General features: G+C 49.0%; 1 protein-coding gene across 5 annotated transcripts in view; it reads left to right on the top strand.

The window, feature by feature from the left end:
- The window catches only part of KIDINS220 (kinase D interacting substrate 220), a 942,023-nt gene that overhangs the window by 763,180 nt on the left and 165,265 nt on the right, over positions 1–13,578 (top strand). For 2 of the 5 annotated variants that reach the window (XM_086926367.1, XM_086926368.1), the window contains exon 26: positions 9,806–9,862. The exons of the other annotated variants lie outside the window; for them this stretch is intronic. In XM_086926367.1, coding sequence (XP_086782493.1) covers positions 9,806–9,862 — 57 coding nt within the window. The remainder of the gene's footprint in view (positions 1–9,805; positions 9,863–13,578) is intronic. 5 annotated transcript variants of the gene reach the window in all.

Genomic DNA, 13,578 nt, shown 5'->3' on the forward strand with positions numbered 1-13,578 from the left:
TTAGTGCGGAAGCTTCGGGCTTAGCTGCAATAAAAAAAAGAAGAACTGAGGAGACATCGCAGACAATGAAAGCCATCATAGTAAAAATGACTGAGCATCAGAGTCACAGCTGGCTTTGTCCTGGACTCTTTACTACGGTATGCAGTGAGCAATTTATGCAGTGAGTCACTTTAAAAAACAATGGAGAGAAGAACACGGGGAAACTGAATGTAAGGCCGGCCTGCGGCCGGCCATGAATAATTAGGGGAGGAGATGCCGGGAAACTGAAAGTACGGCCGGCCTGCGGCCGGCCATGAATAATTAGCGGAGGAGATGCCGGGAAACTGAAAGTACGGCCGGCCATGAATAATTAGGGGAGGAGAAGCCGCAGAGCGCACGCTGGGTGAAGCCCTTTGATGTGCTGTGCGGCCGTGAATGCGCGTGCTTGTTTAATCACGTGATTCACATGAACTTAAAGAAAAACGCGGCTGAAAGCCCGTGGTTTGACTTGTATTTTGCCGACATGAATTCTCGCTCCGCTCAATGCGCTTGCGCGCATTGATCGGTCGCGAGACCTAAAAATGTACCATCTCTTGGTGGGTTGTCCTATGTATTAAGATCTGCTATTCCTTAGCAAGAAAAGAATCTCCAGTGGGATTGCGGGCCCACTCCACCAGGGCTACTGCAGCTACTACTGCCTTGGGACGTGGAGTTCCTCTCGTTGACATCTGTCAGGCAGCCACGTGGGCATCACTACACACATTTACTAAACACTACTGCCTCAACAGCCAAGTCGGGAGAGACAGCTATTTTGGCCATTTTGTTCTCCAGGACTTTATGGTGTGAACTTAGTTCGCAGATCCACCTCCGGGTTGGTATTTGATATTTATTAATTTATAAAGCACCCAAATCACCCCATAAAGGGTATCTCCGCGCTGTAACTGCTACAGCCAACCAGGGAGGGACATACATCAGAAAAAGAGGTTTTTAGCAGCTTTCTAAATTTCAGGTAGTCGGGCATTGACGTACGTGAATGGGGAGTTGGTTCCAGTAAAGTGGGGCTAGGTGAAAGAAAGCTTAACCACCCAAGTGGGCTTTTTTGAAGCGTGGAGTGTGGAGAAGTGATTTGGACTCTGATCGAAGGGACCTGGATGGCAGGTACCTAACAAATTTGTCTGATTGATAGCTAGGACCCAGGTCATGTAGAGATTTATGGGCAATAAAGCAGATCTTACATTTAATCCACTTCCGTACTGGAAGCCAATGCAATTGTTGTAGAAGGGGGAGGGAGACCTTTCTAGGAGGGGCATTGGCAACCAGACGGGCCGCAGTATTCTCGACTACCTGCAATTTGTTTAAGGAGACTTAATTGGCTGAAATGAGCAGGGCATTACAGTAGTCCAGGCGGCTTAACACTAATGCCTGGATCAGAGTTTTCTGCGTAGAGGAAGGTAAGAAGGGAAAGACTCTTCGGAGAAGACTGAGTGTATGGAAGCATGCCCCAACAGTAGTGGAGACATGCTCTCCTAGTGTTAGTCTCTGATCTATACGAACTCCTACATTTTTGACCACTACATTTTTGACCACCTGTATCGGAATTGGAGCGGAACCTAGTTCCTCTGGCCACCAACTTGGAGACCACCTCACCACCACTTCCCCAATCAGCATAATCTCTGATTTTCCTGCATTAAGCTGTAGGAAGTTATCCTTCATGCAATCAGCGATGACCTTCATACCCTCCATGAAGGTGGCCTGAATAATGGGATTTGTTTTATCAAAGGAAAGTAGGAGGTGAGTGTCATTAGTTTAGGAGATTGGAATAAATCCAAAATTCCTCAGTAATCCCGCCAAGGGAGTAACATAAATATTGAATAAAATAGGGCTCAAGCAAGAGCCCTGAGGTACTCCCCTGGTCACTCTTGTGTAAGAGCGGAAAGGGCCCAAATTAATGTAAATGTACATGTACATGTATTTATATAGCGCAAATCCCTGACCGAGGTCGGTATCTAAGCGCTTGCTTAGGGAACCCGTCCTGGTATTCCCCTGTGAGATAACCCCGGCAGGGTATCCACAAGGTGAAAGCCAGGCATCCCGCCGCGAGGGGCCGTTGTGGAGATTAAGCAAGCTATTGCCCAGAGTCGCAGAGTGTGAACCCGTGAGTCGAGAAGGCACCGGAGCGAGAATTATCGAGTCCGTGGAATTTTTTAGCCCAAGACCCGCCGAGGCGGGGAATTGAACCCTGGTCCAGAGCCGATCTCAGCTTCCGGGTCTGCCGCCTCTAACCCCTGAGCCACACTTCTCCTCTAATGGTCTATGTTCTATCAGTCAAGAAGCTTGACAACCATTTCAGAGCATTCCCTCGGAGGCCGATGTCCCTAAGTCTCCTGAGTAGAGTCTGGTGGGAAATGGTGTTGAAAGGCTGCATATAAGTCCGGCAGCACCAGAAGTACTGCTTGACCATTGTCCAATGACATTCTGATGTTATCGGTAACTGCTACCAGAGCGGACTCTGTGCTATATCTGGGTCGAAAGCCCGACTGAGAGAAATCGAGGCAGTTCGAGGTTTCGACAAATTCAGACAGGTGTTTTTTTTTTTTTTTGTAAACTGTATTTTTATTGCAGATATATAGTAAACATACAGACAGTTATTTCGAGTGTCTCATCAATTAGCAATGACCTACACCAGTTGTAAAACAAGTTTTACACAGCCGTGTAACCCGCATCCCGGAGGTCGGGCGGCAATAGCTAGTAAACACCGGACCAGGAAATCGTACAAGGAAACAGTGACATCTGCTCGACAGAACGATCTGGTATCTGCTTTTCGGTTTCTCCCCCACCCCTGACCCCAACAAAGAACTGGCCCTACTGCCCAAATGAATTTCTTTTTAACCAAACAGATCATTATTGAGTCTGTGTAGCACCTCACAGTCACGCTTCATACGTTCCTCCATCGCGCTGATGCTCAATAATGCAGCGTCTCAACATCCCCAACCAAGAAAGCCCTATCCATCTCTCCCACCACCCCCACTACCCCCACCCCCCCTTGTCAGTGTGCCCTCTACTGTCTCTCTCGTGACATACTATAGACCTCCATAAGAAAGCGGGCGACTCCTCCTGAGCTTCTCCAAGTTCGGCCCCCCAGCCAAGCGGGAGTCCAGGCGCTGCCCCAATCCGCGCACGTTACCCCTTCCATCCTCCATCTCGTTCGGCCCATGCCGTCAATCTCGCCTGCTGCAGGTTACGCGGTCTAGCATGCCACATCCTCAACCAATGTCCCCGCTCTCTCCCCCTCTGTCGCCCCCTCCTGGCTCGCCGGCACGTCAACCTCATCATCCCCATCAGCTTCTGACAGTGCCTGTAGGTCCACCACTAGCGCGCTCCATGCCCTGGCCGCATCTAGCGCTTTATCATTAGCGGCGCGTCTGGCTAATTGTAATCTAAGTGTCCCTTCACTAGTCGCCCATTGCTGGAAACACTCCCGCCACCTCAGGAAGCTGGGTCCCCCCCTAGATTTCCAGTGCAGTGTGAGCTCCCTTTTGGCCAGGATTAACCCCAGGTCGAAGAACTTACTGGTAATTTTCGTGGCTGGAGTATGTGGAAACCAGAGTAAGAGGCAGGCCCCCATGTCCGTATCGATCTGTCGTTCCGTAACCTCATTCAAGCAAAACATAACATCAGCCCAGTATGTGCCAAGCCCCGCGCATGCCCAGAACATATGCCCAAAATCAGCACCCTCCGTATTGCAGCGAGGACATACCGAGTGCGCGCCTCCAAAGACCCGTTGGATCTTGGCCGGCGTCCAATACACCCTATGTAGAGTGAAGTATTGGACCAGTTGGAACCTAACATTGCGCGCGCCCTTCCAGGCCCTACGTACAAGCTGGGGCCAGGTCGTCTCCGGTATCGGCCGACCGATGTCACCCTCCCAGCGCTCTCGCAACCTATCCAGGGGGGGCGGCCCGTCCAGCGCCAATCTCCGGTATAGGCAGGTGATAGCCTTATGAGCGCCATCTGCCATCACAACGTACTGGCAGCCCAACGACGTGGGAGGTTCTACCAGCCCCATCCTCCAGCGTTTCTGAATCCCAGTCACTAGAGCCGCATGGAGCAAAAAGTCACCCCTCGGCAGATCGAAGGCCTCCTGTAGGTCGTGGAACGACAGCAGGGCACCGTCCCCATACAAGTCCCCTATCATGTGGACCCCGAGATCCTCCCAGGTGGCCAGCGCCGACCAGTCCCCACCATGCGGGAGGGCAGTACACATGCCCAGGGGGATCTCCGGCGCATAAGGAGTGTGACATCCCGCCCGTTTTTGGCTACGAAGCCAGCACTGGCGAAGGGTGCGCTCCTCCAAAGTCAGCTGATCCAACCGAAGCCCCTGCTGGAGCACGATGAAGGACAGGACGTGTCGTTGTATAATCCGACCCTGCGGGCCGTCCGGGCCTCTAAACTCCCGCGCCACAGCCATCGTGAGCCTCTGTAGCTGTGCCGCCAGGTAATACCACTCAAAATCCGGTACCGCCAGGCCGCCCTCCTCCTGGGACCTAAGCAAGGTGTTCAAAGCTACACGTCTCCTGCCAGAGCCCCAGATAAACCCTATCACCATCGACCGCAGCATCCGAAAAAAAGAGAGCGGGATCCACACCGGCAGCGTGCGGAAAAAATAAAGCAGGCGTGGTAGGGCCACCATCTTCAGCAGCGCTATCCGACCGGCCACAGACAATGGGAGAGTGCGCCAAAATCCCATGCTGCCTCTAATACCCCTCAGGGCTCTGCCCACATTCCCTTCATATAGGTGCGAGTGGGTATGATAAATGTAGACTCCGAGGTATGGCAGGCACTCCGATTCCCAGCGCAAACCCCCGAGCTCCGCAGGCTGGATGCAACGGGGAGTCAAGGGGAATAGACAGGTCTTAAGCCAGTTAACCTGCAGCCCCGACAATTCGCCGAACTCACAGAGCAAGGCCCGCGCACCCCGCACCGAAGCCTCCACATCAGCCAAGTACATCAGGAGATCGTCGGCATACAAGGAAATATAATGCGACACCCCGCGCAGGGACACCCCCTCATAATGCCGTCCCTGTCGAGCCTGTGCTGCCAAAGGTTCAATCGCCAAAGCGAAGAGGAGCGGGGACAAAGAGCAACCCTGTCGGGTGCCTCGTTCCACCGGGCATGCCGCAGATATTGAGCGGCCCGTGCGGACCCTAGCAGTGGCAGACTCATACAGCAGCCGCGTCCAGCGGACGAAACCGTCCCCTAACCCGAACCGACGAAGCACGCAGAACAGATATGGCCACTCCACACTATCGAATGCCTTTTCGATGTCTACTGAGAGCACGGCCGCGCCCTGGGGGCCCTCCCCCTCAACTTCCATGACCCGTATCAGGCGCCGTATACACGTCGAGGTGTTCCGCGTGGGGATGAAGCCCGACTGGTCCGGGTGTACCAGAGAGCACATATGGACAGATAATCGTGTGGCCAGGATCCTGCTCAACACCTTATAGTCCACAGTGAGCATCAAGAGCGGGCGATATGCCGTTCTAGCCGTAGGAAGCCCGCCTTTCTTCAATAACGGCACTATAATCGCCTCCCTCGTCGACACTGGTAACCTGCCCCGATCCCACGCCTCCCCATACACCTGATGTAGTTGAGGCGCTAGGAGGTAAATATATGCGGCGTAAAACTCCACCGGGAGTCCGTCACCCCCTGGCGTTTTCTTTCTGGCCATGTGCTTAACCGCCGTTCTGATCTCCTCCAGGGTGATAGCTGCACCCAGCGCGGTTCCCTGCTCCGAGTTTAGCCGTGGTAACTGCGCTACATCGAGGAAGGCATCCAATCCAGCCGGTAACGCCGACAATCTGCTCCGATAGAGTTCCGAGTAATAAGCTAGGAACTGGTCATTGATTTTCTGTTGCGAATAAACCAAGTCCCCGGCCGGTGTGGTCAGTGATAGTATTGGCGTACCCCTAGATTGAGGGTTGGCCAGCCACGCCAACAGCGAACCGACCCGGTCCCTCTCTGCGTGTGCTCGGACCATGTACTCCCGGTAATCATGGCAGCGGAGCCTCTCCACTTGGACGGCAACTCGCTCCCTAGCAGCCAACACTTCCTCCTTATTGCCCCCCTCCACGTGGCTATCCTTCTCCACCTGCCGCAGTGAGGTCTCCTCCCTCGCTACATCAGCCAACAGTGACCTACGTACCCCCGCCGAGGACGAGAGGCATGCGCCCCGCACCACCACCTTAAAGGCGTCCCACTCGATCGCTCTAGTGGTCGCGGTACCCGTGTTCTCTTGAAAGTAACGCTCAATGCACTCTTGCACCTCTGCGTGAAATATCGGATCTTCCAGTGCCAGCGGGTTCAGCCGCCACGTGGGGATTGGTTGCCGCTGTCTGGACCAGAGGACCGTAAGTAAGCAAGGGTTGTGGTCCGAGATGGTCCTCGCCAGGTATTCACTGCTGCGTGTGAGTTCCTGGGCCCCAGCCGTACAAAGAAAAGTGTCAAGGCGCACGTGTAGATCATGTGGTGTGGAGTAGAACGAATAATCCCTATCGACGGGGTGATGCGTCCGCCAGGCGTCTAAAAGCCCCCACTGCTCTTGCCAGTTCCTCCGAGCCTTGGCCACCCTGCGCACCACCGATTGAGCCAGCGGAGGGTGGGAACGATCTATCTCCACATCCACCACTGAGTTAAAGTCCCCCCCATGTACACCGTGCCCACCAGCATAGACGCCAACCTCCTCGACAGCGTAGAGAAGAACGCGGCCTGGTCAAAGTTTGGAACATAAACACTGCAGAGCGTAACATCCCGGCCATCCAGTCGCCCTAGTACTGCCACAAACCTCCCATCTGAATCCACCCTCGTCGTCATGGGCTGAAAGGGGACACCTGCTCGCACCCAAATCAACACCCCCCTAGCATGAGCAGAATAGGTAGTATAGAAGAGTTGCCCCCTCCATCGCCGCTGCAGCGCTTGCCCCTCTGCCAGTGTTAAGTGCGTTTCCTGCAGAAAAGCTACCTGAACCCCCCTGCGCACTAGGTATGCATGCACCTTGTATCTCTTCCTCATGGAGTTGAGCCCCCGCACATTCCAGGTAACACATTTCAGTTCCAATCTAGCCGCCATCAATAGGTCTATAGCCGAGTCCAGTCCCTGACAGCCCTGTCGGCACACTGACAATCCCCTTCAGACAGGTGTTTGTTAATATGGTTTTCCAGTAGCTTGCTCTGAAGGAGGAGCAGAGAGATGGGGTGATAGTTGGATACGTCTTCCATTGGAGCTTTAAGATTTTTCCGAATGGGTATAATCTGTGCCGCTTATATCTTGAAACTGGTCAGACGTGCGTTTGTGCCACTGTCTAAACCACCTCATGGGGTGTGAATTGGGGACATTGCTTCGGTATCTATTCTAAAGTTAAGGAATCTATAGCTACAGTCTCTTTCAGATAAACAAGTTCCTTACCTTCAGTAATGATGTATCTGTAAGAGAGTTATAGATTCTTTACCGTCCCACTCATCCTCCCCGTTCGGCGAACTGACTTCTAGGGATAGGGACTCCCTTCCAGGGCTCTAGTTATGTGCACCAGTGATGAGTGTCTTGCATGGCTCGGCGCTTCTGGTGTGGAAATTCATGTCAGAACTGACGTCAGTGCTCATGGGTGTAAATGTAAATGTAAATGTAAATGTATTGGCATTTATATAGCGCACTACTTACCCGTAGGGTCCCAAGGCGCTTCGACCGCTGCGAAACCCTTCCTGGCTTCCCTGAGAGATGGTCCCTTAATGGGTATCTCCAGGGTGAGACCAGGCATCCCCGGCGGTCTGGTGGGGCCGTTAGTGAAGATGAGGCAAGCTAATGCCCAGAGTTGCCGAGTGTGATTGCTGATCAGAGTGGGCACCGAGGCGAGAGAATTATCGAGTCCGCTGACCCTGGTCCAGAAACCTGCCGTGCCGGGAATCGAACCCTGGTCCCGGGCCGTCCTCTGCTCTCGGGTCTGCCGCCTCTAACCAGTGAGCCACACTACTTCAGGTGGCGTCTAAGTAGACACCGCAACGTCATTCCGGCAACCACAATGCCAACAACGGGCTCGGAGTGGACAGATGCCACCTACAGACGTGCAAGGGTACTGCTAAAGAAAAAATCTCCGGATCCAGTCTGATGCTGGGGGTAATTCTAAAGGTAAGGAATCTATAACCACATATGTCTATCTATCTATCTATCTATCTATCTATCTATCTATCTATCTATCTATCTATCTATCTATCTATCTATCTATCTATCTATCTATCTATCTATCTATCTATCTATCTATCTATCTATCTATCTATCTATCTATCTATCTATCTATCTATCTATCTATCTATCTATCTTTGCTGCTCTATCCAGGCATCCCTTTCTATGTATCTATCTGTCTAGCTATCTATCAATCAATCTATCTAGCTAAGCAGCACTATCCATATAGCCCTCTCTATCTGCCTTTGCAAACCTCTCTATCAATCTTTTCAGTAATAAAGATTTACAAAAACATTAGAAAGAAAAGCATTAACAAAGGCAAATGGCTGGAAGCTAGCGCTAGACCAATTGGCTTTTTAGGTCTGGTGTTAGCCAATACCTTTTGATTTTACTGCACTTATGTGTATAACACAATACCCTATGGGGTTTTCAGCCAGACTTCATCCTTTAGTCTGTTGTTGCATCATTCACATTTTTCTTCCAACCACCCCAGCATCCATTATGGGGCCACTACAATCATTGGCTGAGTTCTCTGGGAATTATGGCATGCTGGTCCTAGTGACCTACAGTTCCATCGAATAGAATGGTAATGTGTTATTATTTTTTTTTTTTGACCAAATAATATTTTTACCTTAGCCATTTGTTTTATTCTTTTCGAAGATTGTCCGCTATTCCGTGTCTACCATAAATGCTGTCCTTTTGTAAATGTTACGTTATATTGATTTGTATAGCTCTCTAATCAACCAAGAGGGTATTCAGGACCTTGGGTAGATGTGTGGTCCCCAAGGTGCCAGGTTTTTAGCTTCTTGCTGAAATCGAGAAGTGGGGTGGGGCCTCTGATGTGTTGAGGAAGGTTATTCCATGTAATGGGTTTGATGTAAGAGAATGAGCAACCTCCAGTTTTACTTTTGTGGATGCGGGTACTATGTGCAAGTGAGGAGCAGCGTAAGTGTGTGGTGGGCTGGTAAAAGGGTATATGGCTGTTCAGGTATTCTGGTCCTGTGTTGTGGAGGGCTTTGTATGTGTGCATGAGAGGTTTCAGTTTGCTGCGCTTGTGAATGGGTATCTAGTGAAGTTTCTTGAGGTGCCTTGGGTGTGGGATGGGAGGTCGAGTATTAGTTTTGCAGCGGTGTTCTGGACGGTCTGGAGTTTGTGTAGGAGTTGTTTGGAGATACCAGCTTAGAGAATGTTGCCATAATCCAGCCTTGTGGTGATGAGTGCTTGTGTGGCGGTCACGGTCTGTCTGGGGTTTTGAGGCAACCATTTGAAGATCTTTCGTAGCATGAATAGTATGTGGAAGCAGGAGGTGCATGCTGTGTTGAGTTCAGCTGTCATGTTGAGCTTGTAGTCTAGGTGGATCCCCTAGATATCTTGCATGGTCTATGGGTTGGTCCTAGCTTCCACATAAACTAAAACCCAGAGAAGAGTATGGAGATCAGTCCCCCATTTCCCCCTCTGCTTTTTTCGAAATTATTTGTCCTTTTTCTTGCCCACTGGTGGATTTTCTTTTCCTGTGTGACAATCCTGCTTTTCGCTGTGACCTTTTCTTTGGTAAACCTCTTTTCTCCCCCTCTTTTGTGTACAATCTTGTTAGGACATTATCACAGAAGATGCTGGTGAGGTTCTCCCTTTTGCCGCAGAGTCCTCAATGGTAAAGGAGTCATTGTGTGGTGTGAAGTGGAATTTTAGCATCTGATTGCTTTACGAACTGCAGTAATGATATTGCATTCATTTTAACTTTCACTTAACTAACGTTGCATCAGTGGCTTAATGAAGAAATAGTACTGTCTTTGACTAACACTGCCCTAGTGTTTGTAACTCTCCACAGTATAATATTTGTTATTTGTAATGAATTTTTGTTGATTTCCTTTACATACTAAACTTTCAACCAGATGATTGTGTTTCACAGTAGCAACAATTTGCTGCATGAAGCTTGAAAAAATAAAGTTTATTTGTTTTCTCCTATGCTTTTCACCACTAATAAGTCACTGTTCTTTCTCTGAACTTTATTTGTTCACTTTGGAAATGGCCTCCTTGCCATTCTGGCAACATCTTATATAGCCTAAATTATAGCAAGTGCAAGAAACCTTTTTTCATTAGGTCATTAAATCCCCACAATTTGCCATGCTTGAGAAAATGCTTCTCTTGTACCTATATTTATTTGTGTTATGTTTTCCAGTATGGTGAATTTACTAACTCAGCACCCCTTTGAGATACGAAAGTACTGTTGTTAGTCAAATACATGTTATTGTTCATCAATAAATCAGTGCAGTAATTCAGTCCAAGAGCAACAAAAAAAATTAACTGTTTAATCTATTTATTCACTGCAGTTCACTAATCCTTTCATTTACATCAGCCATGATCCTATTTGCCTCGGTTGTGTTACTTTTTAAGGAGAAACTATATTGGTCTCAGGTACTGTATTACTTCCCAAATTCTTAGGTGAACATTTTCAACTCCGAATTGTATATGTGTTCCATGGTATGCTGAAGATATAGTGCCTCCTTGCAATATTTTTTTACCACTGGGTAATCTCTTTCTGTTAGAGCTGGTCATAAATAGGGCAAACCAGGACACATGCAGTACTGTTCTTCTACTAGGTCACGTGATATGCTCCATATGCTATAATCAGCTTTTCATTTCCAATGTATTTGCCAATTAGTCTGTAGGTGGTATTCGTAATAGTGCCCTGTGTTTATTTGGTTCATACTAATTTAATTGAGAAGAAATAGTTGACCAGCGATTTGGTTACTGACACTTCACTATAGTGTTTCCCAGTATTTTTTCTGTGCCTAATTATTTCTTTCTTGGCTGTGTTTCCAGATTCTTCCAGTATTCGAGTAAGACTGATTTTATACAGCATATCTCTAACAATGGTTGCCATGTCAGCACAGACATAGTGGGTATTGTATCTAATAGAGGTATCTATCTGCCTAGTCCTTAACTTTTTAATTCTCTCCAGGTGCCAGACAGGATCTGGAAATGTTTCAGCCGTAGCACCTCTGCGTGTCGGTAGATGGTGTCATGTGACTCAGAATAAACGTCGTCTATGCCGGTTATATCACCGGAGTCCATACAAGACACCTTCCGAAGCGCTGACATTAGTTTCTTGTTTTCTGCGCTTCCACAATGATCCGGAGAAGCAGTCCTGCTAGTTGTTTTGGTTAACGTCGACAGTTTTTGATCAAGGGAAACTGTTTGCCTTTTTGATGCTCTCTGCTTTTAAGACTTGTGGGTCCTATGGCCGGCAAATGTCTACCACAGACCCCACTCCATCTGTATGTGGTGCCTGGGTGAGCACCATGATTCGGCGTTGTGTGACTCCTGTCAACTGCTTTGGCCTAAGGTGCCTAAGGAGCGGCAGATGAAGCTGTTGGCGGCACGGGTGACGCTGCCCTCCAAGACGTCCCGTCGACCTCGTTCTCTGGCACACTCCAGGGACCACCAGTGGGGTCGGTCCAGGGGCCACTCCCGGGGATGCCTTTCTGTTGTTTCCTACTCACACCCACCCTCTTTGGACACCAGTTGGGTTTTTGAGTTGGGCAATGGAAGTGGCTTATGATTTTCTCCAGCCTCAGGCCCTCTATATCCTCCTGGGTTAGCTTCAGAGGTAAGCTCCTCGTTCACAGACATTAAAACGAGTTGCTGAAGTTTTGATCATGCCACTTGCTTCTGTTTATTAAGTATTTTGCACCAAAGTTCGTCTGGAAAGGAGTCAGCTCTTCCATATTGCGAAGCTTTGTTTGACATCTTGTTGGGGGCCTGACAAAACCCAATGTGGGCCCTCATATTGAACGTTCTATTTCTTATAGGCATCGTCCAGCCCTTGATGACGTGGCCTGTCTTTTGAAATATCCTACTCCCCATTGGCTCGTTATTCAGGTTGCATATGCTGCTCAAAATATTGGTCTGTTCCACCTACCTGTCCTGACAGGGAGGCTAAAAGACTGGATCTTTGTGGCTGGTACATTTTCGCCTCCACCAGTTTGGCTATGAGATCCACTAATACTTCTTGTGTCCTGGCTCATTTCACCCATGCTTTGTGGGATTCGCTGGCAGGTATTCTACCATCTATTCCTGAGGAAAGTTATGCCGCACTTGCTCCCTTGTTGCGTGATGGGTAGCAAGGGTTCAAACTTCTGATTCATTGTGGTATAGACACCACCGATTCTGTCTAGGGCTAGGGCCTCGTCTGCGGTGCACCATCTCTGCTCTTGGGTCTCGGAGGCAATCCAACAGACATTGGTTAATATACCTTTTGATGGCACTCATTTACTTGGTGCGCAGGCTGATTCTACTATGTAGCTTTGCCACAACAATAGAGGTGGTGTGGAATCATAGTTCTTTTCTTTATTTTTGTCTGCCTATTTCTTTTCCCATTACAAGGTTGTATGAGGAGAAGTTGGTCTTTAATTTGCTTACATGATAAGACCATTTATTGGTAGTATTTTTGCTGTTATTTCACCTACTGGTCACACCCAAGTGTGTTGTTCTGGTTTTCTGCAGGTATTATTGTTTTACCACTGTCAAGGCCAGGTGGTTTCTTTTGTGAACCCTACCTGGGTGCAGTGCCTATTGTATAGGCTTGTTGTTCGCTGAAGATGGGCGCCATGCTCAAGACAATCTTTTCAGACGATAAGAGAGATTACCTATGTACCTGCTCCTGGTGGAGCATTTTTCAGTATGCTTATTAGCATTACTTATTTTTGCCTTTGGTATCCCTTTTTATGGACCACCTTCTTATTACTCTTAGGAATATATATGTATAAATATGTAATTTTGAATATGATTCCTCTGATGATTAATCTCTTCCCCTCTCTTATCTATATAGAGGATATCCTTTGGGCGTCTTACGTGGCATTTAATTGTTGGTTTCTCTCTGGGTCAGTAAAGAGTATAGCTCCTCTCTGCAGTCTATGTGGTGACCATGCTGATAGTTCAGCTGGGGGTTTTCTTGTTAATTGTATCCTGTATTTATTTTACAACTCTTTTGCTATGCTTTGTTGTGTGTTTTTATAATCTGCACACAAAGCTCTCCACAACACCGGACCAGCGTACCTCAACAGACGACTCAGCTTCTACACCCCCACCAGCCAGCTCCGCTCCGCTGACTTCGCCCTCACCAAAGTCCCTTGCATCTGAAGAGCGACCTCCAGCGGCAGATCGTTCTCCCACCTCGCTGCCAAGACCTGGAACGCCCTCCCCGCCCACCTACGTCAGACCCAAGACCTGCTGACCTTCAAAAGACTCCTCAAGACCTGGCTCTTCAAACAGGAGCGGCATCCCCCTACCCCCAGCGCCTTGAGACCCCCATGGGTGTGTAGTGTGCTTTACAAATGTCATGATTGATTGATTGATTGATTGATC

The sequence above is a fragment of the Lissotriton vulgaris genome, chromosome 6, assembly GCF_964263255.1.
Source record: "Lissotriton vulgaris chromosome 6, aLisVul1.2, whole genome shotgun sequence".
NCBI lineage: Eukaryota > Metazoa > Chordata > Amphibia > Caudata > Salamandridae > Lissotriton > Lissotriton vulgaris.